This window comes from Onthophagus taurus, chromosome 3 (genome assembly GCF_036711975.1).
Source record: "Onthophagus taurus isolate NC chromosome 3, IU_Otau_3.0, whole genome shotgun sequence".
NCBI lineage: Eukaryota > Metazoa > Arthropoda > Insecta > Coleoptera > Scarabaeidae > Onthophagus > Onthophagus taurus.
Window position 1 is genome coordinate 28,651,031 of NC_091968.1, and position 27,408 is coordinate 28,678,438.

General features: G+C 34.9%; 1 protein-coding gene and 4 long non-coding RNA genes across 7 annotated transcripts in view; 1 reads left to right on the forward strand and 4 right to left on the reverse strand.

Moving 5' to 3' along the window:
* Positions 1-27,408, reverse strand: part of LOC111424056 (uncharacterized) — a 100,942-nt gene that overhangs the window by 51,700 nt on the left and 21,834 nt on the right. For both annotated transcript variants that reach the window (XR_011639882.1, XR_002707569.2), the window contains one exon: positions 10,994-11,748. This is a non-coding gene — a long non-coding RNA (uncharacterized lncRNA). The remainder of the gene's footprint in view (positions 1-10,993; positions 11,749-27,408) is intronic.
* Positions 1-27,408, forward strand: part of LOC139429220 (uncharacterized) — a 219,915-nt gene that overhangs the window by 34,534 nt on the left and 157,973 nt on the right. The window lies entirely within an intron of this gene.
* Positions 152-3,774, reverse strand: LOC139429219 (uncharacterized). Of its 2 annotated transcripts, none has more exons than XR_011639884.1 (4): positions 3,448-3,774; positions 2,311-3,388; positions 698-960; positions 152-638 (listed from the first exon to the last, which is right to left on the reverse strand). It is a non-coding gene; the product is annotated as an uncharacterized lncRNA (long non-coding RNA). The 2 variants fall into 2 exon arrangements; XR_011639883.1 differs by having other exon boundaries at positions 3,441-3,774.
* Positions 4,197-5,200, reverse strand: LOC139429221 (uncharacterized). The gene is made up of 2 exons (XR_011639886.1): positions 4,890-5,200; positions 4,197-4,837 (listed from the first exon to the last, which is right to left on the reverse strand). It is a non-coding gene; the product is annotated as an uncharacterized lncRNA (long non-coding RNA).
* Positions 6,259-7,370, reverse strand: LOC111424042 (sorcin-like). Its single transcript, XM_023057446.2, has one exon. It carries the CDS (start codon positions 7,193-7,195, stop codon positions 6,455-6,457), a length of 741 nt encoding a protein of 246 aa, XP_022913214.1. The 5' UTR covers positions 7,196-7,370; the 3' UTR covers positions 6,259-6,454.

A 27,408-nucleotide genomic window follows, 5' to 3' on the forward strand; every position in this document is an offset into this window, starting at 1 on the left:
GTCGTTTGTAGTTTGATTCCAGTCTCTTATTCGACCTATTATCCTTCAGGATCCGTGGGGTATCCATTTCATTGGACGCACTCCGCGGCTCCGGATTGGCTTTCGTCCTGTAAGCGATACGCCCTTTTGGACTCGGTGTAAAGAGAGATTTCACGCACCGCAACTTCTTTAAACATCATCATTTTGAAATCAAAAATACCCCACCTTATTCCAGGGGGTTCCAGGTGTTTGTTATCCATTGAGGCCATCACCGCAACATCTGCCGCAGAGAGGTTGCTCTCTTGTGTCCTTATTCAAGCGTGGATAAGCTCTCGCAGGTAAGTTTGTTGGGAAATATGGACACGAAAATATATAAAAAAAATGATCCTGCTGCGGGTCCCGGAAACAAAAGGAGGCGGAAGGAGTTGGTGGGGGGACGCAGCCGATTGGCTGTCCGCAGGGGATCCCGTTTTGGATCGATATCTCTGCGTCCCGGATCCAGGCCCCGGAAACGCCGCGTCCTGGATGTTCACAGGTTTCGATGAAAACTCGCTAATACCGTTTTCTCTTCTTCTCGTTTCTCCCCCACCGTTCTTTTCTTCTTTATACGGATTTGAAACCTTGTTGGATAAATCCTTGAATTTTCAACGACTTCGTCACTTCAAATAAACTTTATGAATCAAAAACAAAAATTATTTCTAAAAACAATATTTTATACTTTTATACAATTCTCCTTCTTCCGGTTCGACACAAAACAAACAATGACAACGAGCCCCACGACAAGAACCGGGTGCCCTATTCAAGTAAGCCTCTCATTGACACAACTGTAGGTGCGAAACGTTGCTTTAATCCGGGGCATTAGAGGCCAGATTAGGCACGCCACATCGAGCCCCAACAATTCTTGTTTACCTACACCACCAAACCCTACAACCCCTAACTGCCACATCAACTAAATTCTTTTCTAAATTGGGAACTTTCTCACTGAAGTGAAACGAAAAAATACATAAAAAAGCGAATCTTAATTTAATTTTAAATAAATATCTAGTTTAAGAAAACTATGTTTGTGAGGTTTACATCATTTGTCAGATTATAATCATCAAGATTTCAAATCTTTTTAAACCGTTACTCTTCGTCGTGTTATTTTAAGCCGATTAAATCGTCGAATTAACAACAAAACGTCGAGACTTAAGATATATTTACCTCCAGCTTATTTACTATTAAATATATTCATTTTTTAAAATAAAACATTTTAATACAGATGTTGAAGGAAAAATTTCCCGAAATGGTATTTATAGTTTTCAGTCATTTTCCATAACTTGGAATCATTATAAACCAATTTTTTATCAGATTGAATAATTTGACATCATTTTAAAACCGCTTTTCATCATTTAGACAAGTTTATAATAATTACAAACTAATTTTCAGTCATTTTGAACAATTTGAAATTATTATGAATTGGTTTACAATAATTTAAACAAGTTTTTGATGATAACAGCCAATTTTCAGTCATTTTGAGCAACTTGGAATAATCATGAATCATCTATGTATCATTTAGACAACTTTCTAATGATTAGCTATAATTTTTCAATCATTTTGACCAACTTATCATCATTATAAAACAGTTCTGTATCATTTAGACAACTTTCTAATGATTAGCTGTAATTTTTCAATCATTTTGAACAACCTGGCATCATAATGAAATCATTTTTCATCATATAGACACGTTTTTGGTGATTTTGAATAATTTGGAATAACGGTGGACCTCTTAACACTCATTTTGAACAATTTGAAATCGTTATGGATCAATTTACGATCATTTAGACAAGTTTCTAATGATTACCAGCCAATTTTCAATCATTTTCAACAACTTGGCATCATTATAAAACTCTTTTTTATTATTTAGACAAGTTTTTAATGATTATCAGCTAATTTTTGGTCATTTTGAACAACTTGGTATCATTACAAAACAGCTTTTTATTATTTAGGCAAGTTTTGAATGAATACCAACCAATTTTTAATCATTTTCAACAACTTAGCATCATTACAAAACAGTTCTTTATCATTTAGACAAGTTTCTAATGATTATCAGAAAGTTTTCAATCACTTTCAACAAATTAGCATAATTACAAAACAGTTCTTTATCATTTAGACAACTTTCTAATGATTAGCTGTAATTTTTCAATCATTTTGAACAACCTGGCATGATAATGAAATCATATTTCATCATATAGACACGTTTTTGGTGATTTTGAATAACTTGGAATAACGGTGGATCTCTTGTCACTCATTTTGAACAATTTACGATCATTTAGACAAGTTTTTAATAATTACCAGCTAATTTTCAATCATTTGGAACAACTTGGCATCATTATAATACAGTTCTTTATCATTTAGACAACTTTCTAATGATTATAAGCCAATTTTCAATCATTTTGAACAACTTGGCATCATTATAAAACAGTTCTTCATCGTTTAGACAAGGCTGTAATAATTACCAACTAATTTTATGTCATTTCGAAAAATTTGGAATCATTATGAATCAGTTCATAACCATTTAGACATATTTTTAATGATTATCAGCCAACTTTTAAACATGTTGAGCAACTTGGAATAATTATGAATCATTTCTTTGGTATTTAGACACATTTCCAGTGATTACCAGCTAATTTTCAATCATTTTGATCAACTTGGTAACATTACAAAACAGTTCTTTTTCATTTAGACAAGTTTCTAATGATTACCAATTAATTTTTAATCATTTTGAACCATTTTACAAGGTTGTAAATTTATTCTGAAGAATTTTACGCTTCATTTTCAATGAGTTTGGAGAGTTTATAATAACAGTTTCCAGATCCGAATCACTTTTTAATCGTTTAGACCAACTCTAAACATTGTTGAGACATTATTATCTACGTTTTCTTAATTTTGTTCAGAAAATGTTGGAGACCATGACTCTTAATATCAACTTATTTAACGAAATCAATTTGAGGCTAGTTAAACCCAAGTTAAAACTGCGAGAACCACGCGCCCAAAGAAGGATTAATATCTTCATAAGCTTTAAGAAAGTGGTTTTTCGAGTCTGAACGCGATGAGGATGATTTTTCGATGGGGGGCTTGGCTTCAAACAGCGACGAACTAATTTCTTGCGCGGGCCTGTCGAGGTCAAGGGGGTTAATTATCTTTATTTGTTGCGGCTGCCCACCGGGTCGGAGCATTATTGTCTCCGACCCCGCGGTAATGAAGGTTAAAACCGCGCCGTTAGGTTCCGTTTCGATTAGGGGCGTCATTTGTCACGCGGGGGGGACACACATCGTCGTCAGTCGGCAAAAGCAGCGCACGCTCTTGATTTATTATCGGCGCGCGTTTAATCACTTCTTCTCATACATTTCTTCTTATGCATCCCCACCGGCTAAAACACAAAGAATAAAACGAAGATTCTCATTTCCACTTTGAGATCTCACTTTAAACCTTATTCGACAACTAACATCTTTTTTCTTTTTAATGACACGTTTGACGTTTAAAAACTGTCAATTCGAAAATTAATGTCAACTGTGAAGTTGAAAATGTTACTAATAAAATTTTAGGTAATGTTTCTTCTTATACGTTTCTTCTTAAGTATTCTCACCGACTAAAACACAAAGAATAATACGAAGATTTTCATTTCCACTTTGAAATTTCCCTTTAAGCGTTATTCGACAATTAAATTTTTTTCCTTTTAATGACACGTTTGACGTTTAAAAACTGTCAGTTCGAAAATTAATGTCAACTGTGAAGTTGAAAATGTCACTAAAAAAAATTGAGCTAATACCAACATAAATTTAACATTGAAAGATAATTTTTTCAATTCGAAAATTAATGTCAACTGTGAAGTTGAAAATGTTACTAATAAAATTTTAGGTAATGTTTCTTCTTAAGTATTCTCACCGACTAAAACACAAAGAATAATACGAAGATTTTCATTTCCACTTTGAAATTTCACTTTAAGCGTTATTCGACAATTAAATTCTTTTAATGACACGTTTGACGTTTAAAGACTGTCAGTTCGAAAATTAATGTCAACTGTGAAGTTGAAAATGTTACTAATAAAATTTTAGGTAATGTTTCTTCTTATACGTTTCTTCTTAAGTATTCTCACCGACTAAAACACAAAGAATAATACGAAGATTTTCATTTCCACTTTGAAATTTCACTTTAAGCGTTATTCGACAATTAAATTCTTTTAATGACACGTTTGACGTTTAAAAACTGTCAATTCGAAAATTAATGTCAACTGTGAAGTTGAAAATGTTACTAATAAAATTTTAGGTAATGTTTCTTCTTATACGTTTCTTCTTAAGTATTCTCACCGACTAAAACACAAAGAATAATACGAAGATTTTCATTTCCACTTTGAAATTTCACTTTAAGCGTTATTCGACAATTAAATTTTTTTCCTTTATTGACACGTTTGACGTTTAAAAACTGTCAGTTCGAAAATTAAAGTCAACTGTGAAGTTGAAAATGTCACTAAAAAAATGTTTGCTATTACCAACATAAATTTAACATTGAAAGATAATTTTTTCAATTCGAAAATTAATGTCAACTGTGAAGTTGAAAATGTTACTAATAAAATTTTAGGTAATGTTTCTTCTTAAGTATTCTCACCGACTAAAACACAAAGAATAACACGAAGATTTTCATTTCCACTTTGAAATTTCACTTTAAGCGTTATTCGACAATTAAATTCTTTTAATGACACGTTTGACGTTTAAAAACTGTCAATTCGAAAATTAATGTCAACTGTGAAGTTGAAAATGTTACTAATAAAATTTTAGGTAATGTTTCTTCTTATACGTTTCTTCTTAAGTATTCTCACCGACTAAAACACAAAGAATAATACGAAGATTTTCATTTCCACTTTGAAATTTCACTTTAAGCGTTATTCGACAATTAAATTTTTTTCCTTTATTGACACGTTTGACGTTTAAAAACTGTCAGTTCGAAAATTAAAGTCAACTGTGAAGTTGAAAATGTCACTAAAAAAATGTTTGCTATTACCAACATAAATTTAACATTGAAAGATAATTTTTTCAATTCGAAAATTAATGTCAACTGTGAAGTTGAAAATGTTACTAATAAAATTTTAGGTAATGTTTCTTCTTAAGTATTCTCACCGACTAAAACACAAAGAATAACACGAAGATTTTCATTTCCACTTTGAAATTTCACTTTAAGCGTTATTCGACAATTAAATTCTTTTAATGACACGTCTGACGTTTAAAAACTGTCAATTCGAAAATTAATGTCAACTGTGAAGTTGAAAATGTTACTAATAAAATTTTAGGTAATGTTTCTTCTTATACGTTTCTTCTTAAGTATTCTCACCGACTAAAACACAAAGAATAATACGAAGATTTTCATTTCCACTTTGAAATCTCACTTTAAGCGTTATTCGACAATTAAATTCTTTTAATGACACGTTTGACGTTTAAAAACTGAGTTCGAAAATTAATGTCAACTGTGAAGTTGAAAATGTCACTAAAAAAAATTGAGCTAATACCAACATAAATTTAACATTGAAAGATAATTTTTTCAATTCGAAAATTAATGTCAACTGTGAAGTTGAAAATGTTACTAATAAAATTTTAGGTAATGTTTCTTCTTAAGTATTCTCACCGACTAAAACACAAAGAATAACACGAAGATTTTCATTTCCACTTTGAAATTTCACTTTAAGCGTTATTCGACAATTAAATTCTTTTAATGACACGTCTGACGTTTAAAAACTGTCAATTCGAAAATTAATGTCAACTGTGAAGTTGAAAATGTTACTAATAAAATTTTAGGTAATGTTTCTTCTTATACGTTTCTTCTTAAGTATTCTCACCGACTAAAACACAAAGAATAATACGAAGATTTTCATTTCCACTTTGAAATCTCACTTTAAGCGTTATTCGACAATTAAATTCTTTTAATGACACGTTTGACGTTTAAAAACTGAGTTCGAAAATTAATGTCAACTGTGAAGTTGAAAATGTCACTAAAAAAAATTGAGCTAATACCAACATAAATTTAACATTGAAAGATAATTTTTTTAAATTACAAATTTAATTAAAGGTAATATTTTCTAATTGATAAATAATCGCTGGTTAATAACGTTTTAAAACGAGTAATCAACACAACTGACGGTTGATGTTTCTTTTAACGAGGTGAAGAGTTGGTGAGTTTTCGATGGGCATCTGCCGTTTTTGCTTTGCGTAATAATAATAATGGTACTAATAACAACAACTGTAGGAAAAATTTTTAGAGCATTAACGGTATATTGTATTGGTCAGCTGAAATAACAAATATAATCGGACACAATCCTTTTGTACATCAGCATCCGCGCGCGCGCGATGAGATGAATCCGGTTCTTTTTGACAGTTATTAGGGGTTATTTTGGGGTAATAATCCGGTTTGAATTGACAAGGACGATACGAGAACGACAAATTCTCAGTCAAACCGTCTTCATTAAGAGTTCCAAAAAATCTTCGTATTTTAATTTGATGATTCCGTCCGATTTCTCATCCCTCGCCCTAAATTCTTCGGTGTACTTTTGCATTTGTACGCAGGTGACGATAAATTGGTCGAGGGACATTTTTTTGTTGACCGGATCGCACCGGTTAATCAAGAATGTTACAAAATCCGGGCTGAAATTTATCTCCATTTGTTTTAAAGCGAGATCTAATTCAGATTCGGCAAGAAATCCACATCTGCTGCGATCGCACGTGTTAAACGCGGAAACCCATTTTTTCACCGAGCTGTATAGTTGTTCAAATTCTCGAATGTCGATTCCACCGTTTTTATCTAAATCGAATAGACGCACAACGAATTTGCAAACATTATCCGAAAAGTGTTTGCCTTGGAATTGTTTGAATGCGGTTTGAAGTTCTTTAGCACTGATTTTGCCTTCACTTTTACCTTCGATGGAAGGGAACCACTTTTGGGTGTCGTACGATGAAGGTGTGATTTGTCTCGTTTTACTTAGATTTTGCGATTTTGGGGTATCGCTTGATGCGTATTCGTTATACATCTTGGTTTTAATCGAACCGCTCACAAACGTTGATGGGATTTTTGACGCTGCTATCACTGAGGAACCTTGACCCTTAGCCATGATTGTTTTACTTCGACCCTCGTCGGTGTCTGAGTCACATTTTCTGGTCATTGGTTCCATGATGTTCGTGTCGAACCCGTGCATTGTGGTTCGAAATAAATAAAAATCTTGGAACTATAAATTTTGACTGATTTCTTTGATTTTGGCAGCGACTTTGAGAGTGTCGTTTCCTTGGCTACGGTGCCCAAAAGCTCGTTGACTCCCGTGATGATCTTCCCAGTTATTAAATTACCCGTGGATCTAATAAGCGGCGCTGCCAACCGTCTCACCAGCATGATTTATGTTCTTAGTTTCGAAGTGGCCAGTCACGGAACCCATAATGAAAACATCTCGCCGACAGATCGCTAGTCACTGCGCGACGCCCGAATCGTGACTTTTAACGCTCCAAAATGTTACTTTTTCTTTCCACCCCGATTTCTAAATAAGGAAATTCTGTGATGATGATGTTTACTTAGGGTATTACAAATTTTAGCTAAAACTTTAAGGTGTATGTCGATGGGAAACCGCCGATTGTTGACGTGTTTCTTGTACACACGTGGAGAGTGGCGCCAGATGACCGACGGCTCAAGTGGATGACGATGCGGTTCAACCGAACCGAAGATGACCAAGCAGAAAAGTCGTATATTTAATATTATCCGGCGAGACGGCAAATTGATTCTTTTTGTTCTCAAAAATTAATTAGCTATAAAAACACATCTTCATTTTCCTCTATGACAACTTTTTAGAAGGAAAATATAACAATCTAACGCTAAATAACAACTAAAACCAGAATTAACACTAAACCTAGAACTAGTAACATTTGGGTTTAGAGAAAGATACGAAAATATGAAAATTTGATGAATTTCGTTGTTCTAAACGTTGTTAATAGTAACACTTGGAAATCAGAGCATGTTACAAAACAACTTTTACAACAATAGGTGTAGCAAATTTTATTATTAACAATATTGCAATCTTACACTTTTGCTCTAAGATGCATAGATATCGAGAAAACACGAAAATATAACACTAGGGAATTGGAGTGTGTTACAAAACAACTTTTAGAACAATAGTTGTAGCGAATTTTATGCTTAACAATATTGCTTTCTTGTATATTTGCTCTCAAATGCATAGATATCGAGATAAGGATGAAAATATGAAAATTTGGCGACTTCGTTGTTTTACTACTTGTTAATGCATGGTAACACTTGGGAATCGGAGCATGTTATAAAACAACTTCTAGAACAATAGTTGTAGCAAATTTTATTCTTAATAATATTGTTCTCTTGCATTTTTGCTCTCAGATGCGTAGCTATCGAGAAAAACACGAAAATATGAAAATTTGATGAATTTCGTTATTCCACAAGTTGTTAATGGTAACACTTGGGAATTGGAGCATGTTACAAAACAACTTCTAGAACAATAGTTGTAGCAAATTTTATTCTTAACAATATTGCTCTCCTTCACTTTTGCTCTCAGATGCTTAAATATCGAGAAAAGTTGGAAAATATGAAAATTTGACGAATTTCGTTATTCTACAAGTTGATAATGGTAGCACTCGGGAATCGGAGCATGTTATCAAAAAACTTTTAGAACAATAGTTGTAGCAAATTTTATTCTTAGCAATATTGCGTTCTTACTCTTTTGCTCTGAGATGCATAGATATCGAGAAAAACACGAAAATATGAAAATTTGATGAATTTCGTTATTCTACAAGTTGTTAATGGTAACACTTGGGAATTGGAGCATGTTACAAAACAACTTCTAGAACAATAGTTGTAGCAAATTTTATTCTTAACAATATTGCTCTCCTTCACTTTTGCTCTCAAATACTTAAATATCGAGAAAAGTTAGAAAATATGAAAATTTGATGAATTTCGTTATTCTACAAGTTGTTAATAGTAATACTTGGGAATCGGAGCATTTTACAAAACAACTTTTAGAACGATAGTTGTTGCAAATTTTATTCTTAACAATAGTGCTTTCTTGCATTTTTGCTCTCAGATGCGTAGATATCGAGAAAAACACGAAAATATCATAATTTGATGAGTTTCGTTCTTCTACAAGTTGATAATGGTAACACTCTGGAATGGAAGCATGTTACAAAACAACATTTAGAACAATAGTTGTAGCAAATTTTATTCTTAGCAATATTGCTTTCTTACACTTTTGCTCTCAGATGCATAGATATCGAGATAAACACGAAAATATGAAAATTTGATGAATTTCGTTATTCTAAAAGTTGTTAATGGTAACACTTGGGAATCGGAGATTGTTACAAAATAACTTTTAGAACAATAGTTGTAGCAAATTTTATTCTTAACAATATTGCTTTCTTGCATTTTTGCTCTCAGATGCATGAACATCGAGAAAAGTACGAAAATATGAAAATTTGATGAATTTCGTTCGTCTACTAGTTGATAATGGTAGCACTCGGGAATCGGAGCATGTTATCAAAAAACTTTTAGAACAATAGTTGTAACAAATTTTATTCTTAGCAATATTGCGTTCTTACTCTTTTGCTCTGAAATGCATAGATATCGAGATAAACACGAAAATATGGAAATTTGGCGAATTTTGTTGTTTTACTAGTTGTTGGTGTTAATACTCGGCAATCGCGCATGTTATGAAAGTTTATTATACAGCGTATAGACAACTCGGTGGAATACCCTTAGTTTATCTATAAACATGGAATAGAGCAACTAAGGGAATAACCCGAGTTGGATTCTATCTATAGATGATTTATCTAAGATGTGTTTCCGCACCCGAGAAACACCCGAGTTCAGAAATTTTTCTCTCATGATATAAGCAAGGTGTCTCTGAATACGCAGTTTCCACAGTTTGTTTAGTTTCAAAGAAACTTGCTAATGATAGTTTAAAATTTCCAAAACCTAGACCACTACCAGGACGAACTAAGACGTCTAAAACACGTGTATCAATGTTTCTTATTGTTTTAGAATAAAGTAAAAAAAAACTTCTTTTAGTGTCGTCAAAGAAATTAAATTTACAGTTTCCTGTAAATTATAACTAAAAATTAAGAAAACATATTTCTGATATTTGAAACAAATACATTTGTTGAACTATTTAATTTATATTTGTTTTACACAAAAGTTGGAAGAGATTGCATTATTTCACATTTTTTATTAATATTTAATATTATTATTAAATGACTTAATAAATTATTGATAGATGGCGCTATATTTTCTTAATTCAAATAAACATAGCAACATTTGTTTGTATTCAAAAATTTTGTGACGTGTCAAATTAAAAATCCTCTTTTTTAAGATGGATTACGAAAAGTTTAACATGTTAGAATGTTACATATTAGAAAATAAAGTAAATTTTATTATAGTACCGTAATTTACAGGAAACTGTAAATTTAATTTTTTTGACAACACTAAAAAAAAGTTTATTTTTAGCTTTATTCTAAAACAATAAGAAATAGACCTATCTAACTCCATATTTTTGTAATCAGAAAAAATAACCAATTTAATAAGCGAATAATCGTGGTTGCTTCCATTTAGAAAAACCAAAATTGTCATAATATCTCAAAATCTAAAACAGAAAAATTTTTTTTGACTACGTCATCAAATTCTCTGTAAAAAGTGTCCATATAATATCTTAGTTATAATACTCCACCTATAATAATAACCAAGATAATTGCACTTGCTTGTTTTACAATATTTTCAATTTTGGCCTCTAGGGGAAAAACAAAAGACGATACCGCTACAGCGAGATCATGACATGTAAACTACTTTTTTTCTAACTCTTATAGTTTCCGAGATAGCCTATTCGGGCATCGAATTTGAACCACCCTGTACAACTGACATTTAGACAATATTTCCACCATGAAGGAGAAGCTCCATGGCAATACAAATATATATAAAAAAATTATGATTAACTTACCAATGCATCCATTGTTGTTCCATTACCACATGTCGGTCCATCTATGAAGTCTAAAATTCCCATTTGACTTCAAAATTTTTTCCTGCTGCCTGGCTGCTTTTAGTGTGTTTTCGTTTCTTCACTTCTTCGTTTCTTCAATAGTTGATTTCCAAACCTTTCTATTTTTATAGTTTTTGGACGAGATGTCCCACAAGCTAGAATTGGATTCATATCATTCGATTAATTGCAGTATCATAGTTCTTGTCCATTTAACAGTACATGACACATCGTTTCAGGAGATTATCTCTAGTATATCATATATTTTAGTCAATTTTCCACAACGAAATTAAAGTTATGCTGCGATTTTTATATTATGAGACGAAAATCTTACGAGATATTCTCATTGTGGAATCGCATCTTACGAGCGCTAACATTTATATTTAAATATAGTGATGTATTAAATAGATATTGTTAATAGTATGACTTAAAAATATTTTGTGCGTGGTTTTACTGTATTTAGATCTCTTAGTAAGATCGACATATCCAATTCCTGTTAGATCACCATCGATCACGGTCTCGCAGTCTGCGGTACGTTCTTTACGGGGCGTCGCAGCGTGAAACCACGAGATGAATCTTGATGTATCGAACGTAGTCGTAACCCGTGGTCCAAAGGAGTACGCAGATGAAGACGTCTTCGTGTCATGGGATGACTAGCTCGCAGAATCGATTATGCCCGTATCTGATCGTGGCCGACGCCGTTCGGCCCCATTATAGGCCTGTCCAAACATGAGAAATCAATTAGAATGAGGCCCTACGTACACAATGGAATCGAAATAAACAAAAAAAAATTAAATATAAAAGACGTAACGTCAAGTTACGAACCAAAACGTATTTTCTTCATCTAAGTATTTATTAATCCATCCGGGCACATTATCATACACCCACTCTTTCCCATGATTGTATTTTCTTTTTTTTGATTTCATTCATTAGATAATTAACGAAGACCTAATTAAGGCAATTGAAGACGGGAATTTGTTCGTAATTCGTTCTTTTCACTTTATACAGATGACAACGATGTCGAAAACGTTCTTTGTTTGAAGACGTAAAAACTTAGGGTGCGAAATACAATGGCCCTCGGCTAATGACCGAAGGGCAAGATAACGGGGGGTCCCATCATCGAACTTGTCAACGTCGATGTGTTGTGGAAGATCGACAAATTGCGGTTATATCTGGGAGATTAATAAGTGTGCGAAATCTACAAGGAATCAATCATTATCGTGGCGTCGCAGCTGATGTAGCTAGCACGCGACCAAAAAAGTCTTTATTTGTGTGAATAAAAGCTGGTGTTGTTATACCTGGGGTGAGGTTAAAAAAATAATAACCCAAATTCGATCTTAATTTCCTCAAAAATTAATTAACTCAGAATTATTAATGACCCAAAAAAAGCATTAAGAGAGAATTATATTTTTTTTTTAATAAATTTATATTTTATTCAAAATTCTTCCTCATCCATTAAAATTCCAGCGAAAATCCTAACACTCGTTGCAATTTCCATGAGATTTTCATCGTAAAGTTAAATCCGCCGGAATCAGTTTTGAAGTAGCTAATGCACGAAGCGGGCTGCCGTTTTATGTATATAAATATTCAAATATCCCGCCACCCATTTCAGGGAGCGCAGCCGCCACCAAAATCAGATTATAAAAGTAGCTCGTTCCGGGTGCTGCGACCGTATGATGTTATGATTTTGTATTAGCTCGCAGCTTGCTCGTTTCCCAGCGCCCCCGGATTACGCCCGGATTCACGGATAATATAAGCGATCGACCCAAAACCCAAAACGGCGGAAAACGAAAGTTACAAACCCAATGGAAACGTTAAAAAATAAGGCATAACAAATTCCAAAGTGAGATGAGACGTTCAAGGCAAAAAAGACACTCTCGAATAAACGTCATAGCTGAACGTCCGCCGTTGTTTATTAATGATAAATTCCGGGCCGGTAACCGCAACGGGGCGATTCGGTTTCGCGTTTTAATTGAACCGGCCGAGAGGTGGCCCCTTAATGACGTCATAAAAACGTCATTACGGGGCTTGGATGATGATGGCGCGGCCGTCTGAGTTATTCACGACCATCTCAGGCCCATAATTTCCAGGTGATGTGTTCATCGTCGACGACGGTGACACATATTGTGTGCTTCGGAGACGGCTCTAACTGCAACGTAATTGCCTCTGTGGTGGACACGCTGTGGTGCTCATTGGGCATTTCTATACAAGACAAATTGGACATGACTTCAAAAATTTATCAAAATTAATTCGAAATTTTTAACGTTTTACTTACAATTAAAAAATAATTCAATTTAACCTCAAAATATTTTTTAAACTGACATTTCCAAGTCGGTAATGTCAAAAATAAATTTAAGTACCTAACTTCTCTGTGTTAATTAGCACCATCTCTTAACGTTCATTGACACTAAATAGTTTTATTTTTTTAGAAATACAGATAAATGATTTTTTTTATTTATATTCTTTTATATTGCCAAGTTCATTTTTTAATTATAAATCGTTTTAGAGAAAAAAATCATTTAAAATAGTCATTAAATTAAAAATTCGATTTGTAAAATTTTAGGAAACTTGACGTTTGGTAATATGACATAACCTAACGTCAAATTTTTTATAACCTCAAAAAAGATTCAGAATTCTCCAAATACATACTGTAACTCGTATTAATATGTTATTTGTTGTGTAATATGTTATGTTGGGGAATGAAGACATTTATTATTATTATTATTATTATTCATTGAATATGGTTTGTGGATACTAATGCCGAAACACGTGTAAGAAATAAAATCCACGGGACAGAAAGTTTTAAGAAGATGAAGCCAAGAATCCTTCTCTTTGAAAAGAGAAGAAAGTATACAATACAACAAGAGTCAATGGAAACTATGTAGCTGGAACATGATATGAACCACAGGATAACCAGAAATGACACTGACGTCGGTTCATTTGATGTTGGCGGCACCTCATTTTAAAATATGCCATTTTATCAGGAGTTACCAAAAGCACAGAATCAAGGTTCGTTGAGTAAACATACTGTATAAGGTTATCCAACGCCCTATGAACACTATTGTTATGAACGTATCCGTCTTTAGAGACGTGCGATTCTAGTTCTAGGTCTAACGTTAGTTCTAGTGACAGTGCAAGCGTAAAACTAGAACTAACACTATACCTAGAATTAGAATCATTCAGGTTTAGCCGTCTTTAAAGACGGGAGCTAAACCCAAATGATTCTAGTACTATGTATAGTGTTACTTTTAGTGATAGTACTAGTGTAAAACTAGAACTAACACTATACTTAGAACTAGAATCATTCGGGTTTAGCCGTCTTTAGAGACGTGCGGCTAAACCCAAATGATTCTAGTTCTAGCTATAGTGTTACTTTTAGTGATAGTACTACTCTAAAACTAGAACTAACACTATACTTAGAACTAGAATCATTCGGGTTTAGCCGTCTTTAGAGACGTGCGGCTAAACCCAAATGATTCTAGTTCTAGCTATAGTGTTACTTTTAGTGATAGTACTACTCTAAAACTAGAACTAACACTATACTTAGAACTAGAATCATTCGGGTTTAGCCGTCTTTAGAGACGTGCGGCTAAACCCAAATGATTCTAGTTCTAGCTACAGTGTTACTTTTAGTGATAGTACTACTCTAAAACTAGAACTAACACTATACTTAGAACTAGAATCATTCGGGTTTAGCCGTCTTTAGAGACGTGCGGCTAAACCCAAATGATTCTAGTTCTAGCTATAGTGTTACTTTTAGTGATAGTACTACTCTAAAACTAGAACTAACACTATACTTAGAACTAGAATCATTCGGGTTTAGCCGTCTTTAGAGACGTGCGGCTAAACCCAAATGATTCTAGTTCTAGCTATAGTGTTACTTTTAGTGATAGTACTACTCTAAAACTAGAACTAACACTATACTTAGAACTAGAATCATTCGGGTTTAGCCGTCTTTAGAGACGTGCGGCTAAACCCAAATGATTCTAGTTCTAGCTATAGTGTTAATTCTACATAGTAAGAGTGCTAGTGTAAAACTAGAACTAATACACATTCGCCTGAGGACGCACGGCTAAACCCGAAACTTTCTAGTTCTAGGTCTAGTGTTAGTTCTAGTTTTAATTGTTATGCAGTGCTAGACCTAGAACTAGAATCATTTGGGTTTAGCCGTCTTAAGAGACGTACGGCTAAACTCAAATGTTTCTAGTTTTAGGTCTAATGTTAGTTCTAGTGACAATGCAAGTGTAAAACTAGAACTAACACTATACCTAGAACTAGAATCATTCGGGTTTAGCCGTCTTTAAAGACGTGCGGCTAAACCCAAATAATTCTAGTTCTAGCTATAGTGTTAATTCTACATAGTAAGAGTGCTAAGTGTAAAACTAGAACTAACACTAGACCTAGAACTAGAAAGGTTCGGGTTTAGCCGTGCGTCCTCAGACGCACGGCTAAAGCCGAATGTTTCTAATTTTAGGTCTAGTGTTAGTTCTAGTTTTAATTGTTATGCAGTGCAATACCTAGAACTAGAATCATTCAGGTTTAGCCATCTTAAAAAACGTACGGCTAAATTCGAATGTTTCTAGTTCCATAATATTATAAGTTCCATATAACCAATACTCAACAGACCTTGGCACAGAATAACCAGAACTGACACTAGTGGTATTCCGCCAAATCTTTACCACCAATAGCAACACATCTTGGTAACTCGCTATAATACTGTGGATACTGCCACTGCCACTTCTGGTTATTCTGTGATATCAACGAAGAGTTCGAACTCCAAAACCCAACAGGATGTCATTGTATTAAAAAAAATATATACATCCAAGCAACTTTAAATCTTGTTGTATCAAGGTAATGTAAAATTTAATAAAGAACAAAAATTTAGTATAAAATTTTTAGAATTTCAAAATGATTGAAACAAAATTGGCAACGTTGTAATGGTTGAAATGAAGCAAAACGATTTTTCCTTTCACTTCCCCTCAAGTCTAAAGGGCAATTTATATTACTTACGCTAATTACAAGCTTCGAGAAGCCGATAAGAGATAGTGAAGGTGTCATTTATTAATATCCCACACGGACGGCATCTCCGAAACGCCCCAGAGAAAAATCTTAAATGTACAAGACCACTCAAAAAAGAAAATACGCCAATTTATACTTAAATTTATTTAATTTTTTTTTAATTAATTCGAATTAGTTCTTTGATAAGTTTTAATATGAGATGGGTTTATTTTTTTTTTTGTAATTAAATGAGTGTTGTAATCGTCGATTATTTTTGCGCGACATTGTAGACGTGGTGAACGGAGTCCGTTTAAAAAGCGCCTGCGGTAACAGAGATATCTGTCCCTAATTTCAGAGACACACGGTAGGCGAGTGGAGAGCTAACCCCCCGAACGGGGATCGCCGTTTATCTTTTGTAAATTTACAGTCCGTAATTGCCGGTGTACCGCGGCGGCGGCGGGGCCCCGGAGGTGCCAAACCGACCGGGACTCCGCCCCCCGAAATGATACATCGATATTTTAGGATAATTATTTCCACCGCGACACTCCCATTTAACGCGCCCAGGCTACGATCGCCACAACCAGATACACAACCATAAAAAAATTCCTCAACTTTAAAACTTTAAAATATAAACTATTTATATATATTATTTCTTGAACCCTTTTTGACCTAACGACGCGTTGAACCTAAACATAAAAGACTCGTGATGCGGCTATTAACGCCGAAGAAGTATGAGGCGGGTCCGAAAGTTTCGATGAGAAGAGCTTCTGGTGGTCACGATCAGCAACAAGCAGAATGCGCGGTAGCCGTAGACGTTTCTTCGTCGAATTTTTATTGTTGTAGATGCCAATAAAAACGTGCCGGTCCATTAGCGAAATTGACCGGACCGCGCCCGGATCGCTCCCGCAACGACTTTCCCACTCCTTACAAAGGGACTCCGAGAGATCCAGGAAGTGTTATTTGGTTTGGGCGAAAAGCTCCCGGTGTTAAGGGTAAGTGTTAGGATGGGGTGGTCTCGAGGGGAGATACGTCTCGGCAATATTGTCGGGATTGAAACGTTGCTCCCGGCGAAAACTTCAACTTCGCACATCTTTCAAGATTCACGAAGAAGACACTTGAAAAGAATAACTCCCCCACCTCGCGCGTGGGGAGTTATTCTTATCTAATTGTGTTAACATTTTCGAGAAATTTTCATCATTCAAGTTGAGATAATTTGGAATTTGCCACTCAACGACACCGTAATGATACACACCTCCCGTTATAAATGACAAAAGGAAATTGCACGTGCCGTGACAAATTCGCAGCCGCCGACTACAAAAAAAAAGGAAAGGTTGGCAAAAAAAGAATTCGCTAATGAATATCGCAGAAGATGGGGAAAACGACGCAATTCCTCAATTAACAATGCATCTGGTGGATTTCGTCACGCGTATTATAACAACCCGTTTCTTTCTTTTACCTTCTCGATGACCATACACTAGTCATAATAATAACGCAGGCGAAGACGTTAATGAATAAATTAAATTTGTCAAACATGTGCTAACAAAAAAAAATGATGATGAGGAATAAATAGTTAAAGATATAAAGAATTTTAAAGGTTAGGGTTACAATATAACGACACATCTTGACGTTTATTGCACATCAGAAGTCTGACACGTGTTCATCGAGTCGAAGAAGGTAAAGTAAACATCGGGGGCGATAGTTTGAAATTAATTAAGAAAAAGAAAAAAAGGGAGGTGTTTCATTCGCACCTGTAGGTTATAATATTGCATTATAGATCGTCGAAGCATAACTCCAAAGGAAGTACTTAACGTTAACTCAACCATTAAAAAAATGATCGGTTACAAAAAAAAAAAAACGGAGGAAATTGTTATTGAGAGGATAATTTGAATAATTACGAATAATTTGAATTAACTTGACGAAGATAATCAGTCGATGTTTTTTTTGCTAGTGTTAGTTGTAGTTTTGCACTATCACTAGAAGTAACACAAGACTTAGAACTAGAATCATTCGGGTTTAGCCATCTTGAAAGATGTGCGGCTAAATCCGAATGTTTCTAGATCTAGATCTAGTGTTAGTTCTAGTTTTACACTGTGACTAGAACTAACACTAGACCTAGATCTAGAATCATTCGGGTTTAGCCGTCTTGAGAGACGTGTGGCTAAATCCGAATGTTTCTAGATCTAGGTCTAGTGTTAGTTCTAATTTTGCGCTAGCACTATCACTAGAACTAACACAAGGCCTAGAACTAGAATCATTCGGGTTTAGTCATCTTGAAAGATGTGCGGCTAAATCCGAATGTTTCTAGACCTAGATCTAGAATCATTCGGGTTTAGCCGTCTTGAGAGACGTGTGGCTAAATCCGAATGTTTCTAGATCTAGGTCTAGTGTTAGTTCTAATTTTGCGCTAGCACTATCACTAGAACTAACACAAGGCCTAGAACTAGAATCATTCGGGTTTAGTCATCTTGAAAGATGTGCGGCTAAATCCGAATGTTTCTAGACCTAGATCTAGAATCATTCGGGTTTAGCCGTCTTGAGAGACGTGTGGCTAAATCCGAATGTTTCTAGATCTAGGTCTATACCTTTTACAGTATGATTTCACACTTATGAAATATGATTTCGCACTAGCGAAAACAGATTACATGCAAATGAAATTTGATTTCGCACTAGCGAAAACAGATTACATGCAAATGAAATTTGATTTCACACTAACGAAAACAGATTTCATACAAATGAAATTTGATTTCTCACTAACGAAAACAGATTTCATACAAATGAAATATGATTTCACACTAACGAAAACAGAATTCATACAAATGAAATTTTATTTCAAACCAATGAAAACAGATTTCACAGTATTTAAATATTTAATTAGAACATTATTTATAACAAAAAATTATTAAATTAAATTTAACAACCAATCTAGCAACCAATAAATTATTAATTATATTTCTTGAATGTTTTCTTGTTGTAGTGCTGCTGCATAATAACGTTCTACATGATTCGAATATCTTAGTAAGTGTTGTTGTTGAACTTCTTGAATTGCTCTATCTGAAATTTCTTCTAAGATGCGCATTCTATATTCATGAAGTGTTAACCCTTGATTATTAACGCGTCTGTAATTCAATATTTCTTGCATTCTTTCTTGCATTTGCACTTTTACGGAAGATTTGAAACTACTCCATAACAACTCAATCGGATTTAGTAAATAAGAATATGGAGCAAGGCGTACTATTTCTATATCTTCTTCGGGTTCAAGTTCAGATTCAAGATTTGAATGTACAGGAGCATTATCAATAATAAATGTTGGCTTCTCGATGCCATCCGCAGTGCAAGTTGCTATTAAGCGACGCAGCCATTGTTTACAGTCGTGAGCTTTGTAGGATCCTCTTCTATGTTCAAATGAGATAATTCGCATCGCACTCATTGCCCCAATGCAATGTAAATTGCTTCCTTTACAAGCCGGAAGAATTACGTGTGCTTTATGACCTATTTTGGATCTACCTTCTTTTCGCCGACAATATAAATTAAAATTTGTTTCATCGATCCAAATAAGAGTTCTACCATTTGCTCGACTTTGTAATATTTGGTTTACATACTCTTTACGCTTGACTTTGTTTTCCTCATTATTCATATTTACTATTTGTGGTCTTAGTGCCTTAAGTGAAAATAATTGCCCGTCCAACCAGTTTTTCATTGTGTTTTGGCAAACGTTAACTTGAAATTCATTGCTAACATGATCACATAAGCCTTTCAATGTTATTGTAGAATCTTCCTCAATCCATCTAACCAATGCATCGGAAATTGCGGCGGTCTTTTTGGAAGAAGCATTACCACCTTTCTTTTTTGGAAGTGATTGATCTTTTTTCAACCATTCATAAGCAGTACGAACGTTCACTCCTAAAGCTGTAGCTGTAGCTCGCCAATCTTTGCCTTCTTCGTGTGCTTTTATAATTCTTTCTCTATCACTAATTGATATTTTATTATATTTAACACGAGACATTGCAAATGTAAAATCAAAACTTATGATATATTTTTATGATTGTCACAAAATGTCAAATAATTTTCATTCAAAATTAAAAATGATATTTGCCAAATATTTATTTAAATATTAATGAAACCAATATCTAATTATTAATTATTAATTGTGAAATCTGTTTTCATTGGTTTGAAATCAAATTTCATTTGTATGAAATCTGTTTTCGCTAGTGTGAAATCAAATTTTATTTGTGTGAATTCTGTTTTCGTTAGTGTGAAATCAAATTTCATTTGTATGAAATCTGTTTTCGCTAGTGTGAAATCAAATTTCATTTGTGTGAATTCTGTTTTCGTTAGTGTGAAATCAAATTTCATTTGTATGAAATCTGTTTTCGCTAGTGTGAAATCATATTTCATAAGTGTGAAATCATACTGTAAAAGGTATAGTGTTAGTTCTAGTTTTGTGCTAGCGCTATCACCAGAACTAACACAAGACCTAGAACTAGAATCATTCGGGTTTAGCCGCTTTGAGAGACGTGTGGCTAAATCCGAATGTTTCTAGATCTAGGTCTAGTGTTAGTTCTAATTTTGCGCTAGCACTATCACTAGAACTAACACAAGGCCTAGAACTAGAATCATTCGGGTTTAGTCATCTTGAAAGATGTGCGGCTAAATCCGAATGTTTCTAGATCTAGGTCTAGTGTTAGTTCTAGTTTTACACTGTGACTAGAACTAACACTAGACCTAGATCTAGAATCATTCGGGTTTAGCCGTCTTGAGAGACGTGTGGCTAAATCCGAATGTTTCTAGATCTAGGTCTAGTGTTAGTTCTAGTTTTGTGCTAGCGCTATCACCAGAACTAACACAAGACCTAGAACTAGAATCATTCGGGTTTAGCCGCTTTGAGAGACGTGTGGCTAAATCCGAATGTTTCTAGATCTAGGTCTAGTGTTAGTTCTAATTTTGCGCTAGCACTATCACTAGAACTAACACAAGGCCTAGAACTAGAATCATTCGGGTTTAGTCATCTTGAAAGATGTGCGGCTAAATCCGAATGTTTCTAGACCTAGATCTAGAATCATTCGGGTTTAGCCGTCTTGAGAGACGTGTGGCTAAATCCGAATGTTTCTAGATCTAGGTCTAGTGTTAGTTCTAATTTTGCGCTAGCACTATCACTAGAACTAACACAAGGCCTAGAACTAGAATCATTCGGGTTTAGTCATCTTGAAAGATGTGCGGCTAAATCCGAATGTTTCTAGACCTAGATCTAGAATCATTCGGGTTTAGCCGTCTTGAGAGACGTGTGGCTAAATCCGAATGTTTCTAGATCTAGGTCTAGTGTTAGTTCTAATTTTGCGCTAGCACTATCACTAGAACTAACACAAGGCCTAGAACTAGAATCATTCGGGTTTAGTCATCTTGAAAGATGTGCGGCTAAATCCGAATGTTTCTAGACCTAGATCTAGAATCATTCGGGTTTAGCCGTCTTGAGAGACGTGTGGCTAAATCCGAATGTTTCTAGATCTAGGTCTAGTGTTAGTTCTAGTTTTGTGCTAGCGCTATCACCAGAACTAACACAAGACCTAGAACTAGAATCATTCGGGTTTAGCCGCTTTGAGAGACGTGTGGCTAAATCCGAATGTTTCTAGATCTAGGTCTAGTGTTAGTTCTAATTTTGCGCTAGCACTATCACTAGAACTAACACAAGGCCTAGAACTAGAATCATTCGGGTTTAGTCATCTTGAAAGATGTGCGGCTAAATCCGAATGTTTCTAGATCTAGGTCTAGTGTTAGTTCTAGTTTTACACTGTGACTAGAACTAACACTAGACCTAGATCTAGAATCATTCGGGTTTAGCCGTCTTGAGAGACGTGTGGCTAAATCCGAATGTTTCTAGATCTAGGTCTAGTGTTAGTTCTAATTTTGCGCTAGCACTATCACTAGAACTAACACAAGGCCTAGAACTAGAATCATTCGGGTTTAGCCATCTTGAAAGATGTGCGGCTAAATCCGAATGTTTCTAGATCTAGGTCTAGTGTTAGTTCTAATTTTACACTGTGACTAGAACTAACACTAGACCTAGATCTAGAATCATTCGGGTTTAGCCGTCTTGAGAGACGTGTGGCTAAATCCTAACGAACTACAATCATTCGGGTTAAGCCATCTTGAAAGATGTGCGGCTAAATCCGAATGTTTCTAGATCTAGTGTTAGTTCTAGTTTTACACTGTGACTAGAACTAACACTAGACCTAGATCTAGAATCATTCGGGTTTAGCCGTCTTGAGAGACGTGTGGCTAAATCCTAACGAACTACAATCATTCGGGTTAAGCCATCTTGAAAGATGTGCGGCTAAATCCGAATGTTTCTAGATCTAGTGTTAGTTCTAGTTTTACACTGTGACTAGAACTAACACTAGACCTAGATCTAGAATCATTCGGGTTTAGCCGTCTTGAGAGACGTGTGGCTAAATCCGAATGTTTCTAGATCTAGGTCTAGTGTTAATACTAATTTTGCGCTAGCACTATCACTAGAACTAACACAAGGCCTAGAACTAGAATCATTCGGATTTAGCCGTCTTGAGAGACGTGTGGCTAAATCCGAATGTTTCTAGATCTAGGTCTAGTGTTAGTTCTAGTTTTGCGCTAACACTATCACTAGAACTAACACAAGACCTAGAACTAGAATCATTCAGCTTTAGCCGTCTTAAGAGACGTGTGGCTAAATCCGAATGTTTCTAGATCTAGGTCTAGTGTTAGTTCTAGTTTTGCACTATCACTAGAACTAACAGAAGACCTAGATCTAGAAACATTCAGCTTTAGCCGTCTTAAGAGACGTGCGGCTAAATCCGAATGTTTCTAGATCTAGGTCTAGTGTTAGTTCTAGTTTGGCACTATCACTAGAACTAACACAAGACTTAGAAGTAACACAAGAATTAGAATCATTCGATTGTAGCCGTCTTGAGAGACATTCGGCTAAATTCGAATGTTTCTGTCACGAATGTATTTTTGGAAAAGAGACCAAAATGGACAGTGTGGCATAGGCAAGATGATGAGAGCACAAAAGAAACTAGCAACTCCTTTTACTACATTTTTCAGTCCAGTATAAAATATAACATTCCATTCTTTGTGCAATGCACTTTGAAGTCGAAAAGTGACAGTTGATTTCTTTTCCAAATAAGACAGCCATCACTCTTCAGTCTTTTATACCGGGAATTTCATATAACTCGCAATATATGAATGCAGTAACCATAATTACGCATAATTATTAATCTCCAAGTACTTATTTTAATTATATATAGAATTAACAAACTATGAATTGTTCCAGTTCTTATAAGATAAATTAATCTTGGTTCATTTTCATCTATATACAGTATATATTCTTCTGCAAGCAGAATTCAGTCTTCTGACAGCAGTACTTAGTTTATTAATAGCAGTATTTAGGCTTCTGAAAACATTATTTAACTTTCTCTGAGCAATATATGGTCTTATTTGAAAAGGATTTAGGTTTCTATAGGATCAGGTCTTCTTAACTCAAGATGTAAGTTTTTGCAAGCAGTATTTAGTTTTTTGGCAGCAATACTCAATCACTATTTCGACAAGATTTCTATAAGTTAAGCAAATTTCTGTAATGCTTATTTCTTAGTAATACCAAAAATGTAGAGTACATAATCTACATTGCATGAAAATTGTAATTGCAACTCCAAACATCTTCATGACGCTTTGAATATGTATTTCGTGGTGAGTGATTTGTAATTTTTAGACATCTTTTTGCAGTATGGACCATAATCGATGGAAGTATTAGCATCTTTTTAGAACTGTTTTTAAATCTGGTGTCTTCTAAAAAATGATTCTTTAGACTACTTTTTGCAGTGAAAAATTCTTCACAATATAGTTAAATAATTAACGTGAAGGTCATACACAAAAAAAAAGTTTTTTCAAGGAGCGTATTTACAGTGTGAAACTCTTCATGGTTGTAATATACGTTAAGGTCTAATGGTAAGGATTGACGGAGGTGTTCCAGCGTGGCTAATCGATTACTAAGAGGCCTTTCAGAGGTCCTGACCAGCTGATGGTATCGAATTCGCCGGTAATTGATGCGTGGCCGTGATAGGATCAATTAGGCAGCGTTCGTGTAGCAGAGCCTTCGTCCTCTTCCCGTTCTTTCGCGGACGTAATTGCACTCCCAATTACCCGCCGATATCCTAACGCTAAATATAATACTACTAAATCTAAATATCAACACACACAAGAGTCGTTAATGAATAAATTAAATTGGTCACCGCTCAGCAGACATATGGCGGATAAAATTATATGAAAAGGGGAAAAGGAAAATAGATTAGCGGCGAGAACTCGAGGCAGAAACCGGAAAGGAAGGGTTGTTGTATTAGTTGAATCGTGTCAACAAAGGGTACTCATACGAAATCCACAATGTTTGAATCGTCGTGATTCACACGTTTATTACGTTCTCAAGATCGGAAATGAGAGTGCATCGTAAGAGGAATTCCTTCGGGGCTCGTTGTTTGTTCAGGGTCGACTGGTTATCTTCGTCAAGTTAATTCAAACTATTCGTAATAATCCTCTCAATAACAATTTCTTCGTTTTTTTTTTGTAACCAATCATTTTTTTAATGGTTGAGTTAACGTTAAGTACTTCCTTTGGAGTTATGCTTCGACAATCTATAACGCAATAGTATAATCTACAAGTGCGATTAAATCGCGCAATATATGAATGCAGTAATCATAGTTACGAAACTAGTGTGTACTTGCACTGTCCCACATAAAATGTAACATAGCTTAATAGTACAGGCATTGAGTAGTTTCTTATCATCCTGCCTATGCCACACTGTCCATTTTGGTCTCTTCTCCAAAAATACATTCGTGGCAGAAACATTCAGATTTAGCCACACGTCTCTTAAGACGGCTAAAGCTGAATGATTCTAGTTCTAGATCTTGTGTTAGTTCCAGTGATAGTGCTAGTGCGAAACTAAAACTAACACTAGACCTAGAACTAGAAACATTCTAAACTGCTAAACTCTAATTGTCTGGGTAGTTGCCAAGTTTCGCAACCATACAGCGCCATTATCCTTTTGTAATCCCGCTGTAATCCATTTACATTCCGAGGTACATTATATTCTTTGATTAAGAAAAGATGCTATGTTTACAGTCTGTTTATGTCCAAGCCCCATCAATTAATTTTCTTGACATATACTCTCCTAACATGTTTGAAATTATATTAGTTATGTTCTATCATGCAAGAAGTAGTCTGGAATCGCAGTCCATTGATCGAGGAAACACACTACATCTTATACAAAAGTAAGACTGCAAGATTAAGTCATGTAACGCAGGCTTCAGATTGCGTGAAGAAGTCTGGAATTGTATTGGGTTTATGTTTTAGCCCACGATAATAAGTCAAGACTCGCACTATGCAGATCAAGAATTCCAGACTCCAAGTAATAATCAGGTTATAGGCCAAAATCTCCTAGTATTACATAGAATATATGTTCTAGGTTCTAAAAATATGTTTGGAATTGTTTGGGTTGGGTTCGATTTTGGAGGAAACAGTTTTGCATCGCAAAAATCAATAAATACATAGTATTGTTTAACTTTGTCCGTTTATTCAGACATCTATAGCCAAGTTATATCTTGGTGATTTTTGCTTATTAATTGGAGTTGTCTATGTACCGCCTGCCATTTCACATGATGAACTTGATAGATATTTTGATGCTTTGACAACACTGATAATTAATCATAACATACTTTTGATGGGGGATTTCAATGTTTTTGAATATGCTGACAATTATAACTGCCCAAGAGCACTGAGTGTGCGAAACTTTATTGATTTTTTAAATTTGAATCAAATCAACACAATCCGAAATGCCTATGGTAGAATTCTTGATTTAATTTTCACTAACTTGGATAGTCAAATTTGTATTGAGAAGGAGCTCTATCCTTTCGTTCCTGAGGATAAGCATCATCCGACGTTGTCGACTGCTCTATCAATTGAAATTACAAAATTTCCGACTGTTTTTCCAAACGCTGTTGTCTCTCGATTTAACTTTCGAAGAGCGAATTTTCCGACTTTATATGATGACATTGCTCTCATGGATTGGTCATTTTTAGAAGATGTAAACGACGTGGACGAAATGTTGGATTTGTTTTATACTTCTCTTTATAATTTAATAGAGAAATCGGTGCCTTGCACTCAACAGAAGCAAAACAATTATCCACAGTGGTTCTCTAAGGAAATAATTAAAAACCTTAAAACTAAAGAGTACTATAGACACAAGTACAGAACTACCAAACAAACGTTCTATCTCGATCACTTCATTAGAATGAGATCACTAGTAAAAGAACAAATCGACGCTGCTTACAATTCCTTTTGGCAACATGCCTCTGATAATTTAAAGCACGATCCTAGTGATTTCTGGAATTTCGTTCGACTAAAGCAAGGTACTAGCAGAATACCGTCGATCGTTAGAGATGATGTAGATAAATATAGTATTCCGATTGATATAGTCAATGCTTTCGATTCCTATTTTTCATCTGTTTATTCTGACAATTCCAGGGATTTTACTGACGCAGTTCCCACGTTGCCAATGTTTGATATCCATCAGGTAACCGAGGAGGAGATAATTGCTGTAATGAGGGGTTTTAGCTCCAAACTCACAGCGGGTGAAGACCAAATACCTAGTTTTCTGGTACGTGATGTACGATTTGCGTTAGCTAAACCGTTGATGTACATTATTAATCGCTCTATAACTGCTTCGATTTTCCCTCAGAGATGGAAGTCAGCTAGAATCACGCCCGTATTTAAGAAAGGTGACAAGTCCTTGGTAACCAACTATAGACCAATTGCTATTCTATCCAATTTTGCAAAGGTATATGAGCAGATAATTTTTAATACAATTTATCGTCACACACAATCATATGTATCGCCTCACCAACATGGTTTTGTGCCTAAACGCTCGACAATAACTAATTTATGTTGTCTTACCCAGTACGTCGCAGAGGTAATGGATGTTGGTGGACAAGTCGACGTAGTTTATACCGATTTTGAGAAGGCCTTTGATCGCATTGATCACAGTATGTTGCTACAGAAATTGAGCTATTTTGGTATGTCTTCTAATTCATTAAATTTGATGAAATCGTACCTTGCTGATAGAGTATGTCGTGTTTTTTACAATGGATTTTATTCCGACGGCTACTCGCCTACATCTGGAGTTCCTCAAGGATCCAATCTGGGACCGCTGCTATTTGTTCTATATATAAACGATTTATTAGACTCGCTTACCTGTCCAGTGCTTGCTTATGCTGATGATTTGAAAATTTTTGTGGAGGTCAGATCATTGGATGACTCTAGGATGCTGCAGAACAACCTGGACATTATTCAGAAGTGGTGCAATT

Bases quoted from the DNA above. Each gene is read 5' to 3' on its own strand.
- LOC111424042 (XM_023057446.2), bottom strand. From the start codon at position 7,195: ATGCACGGGTTCGACACGAACATCATGGAACCAATGACCAGAAAATGT.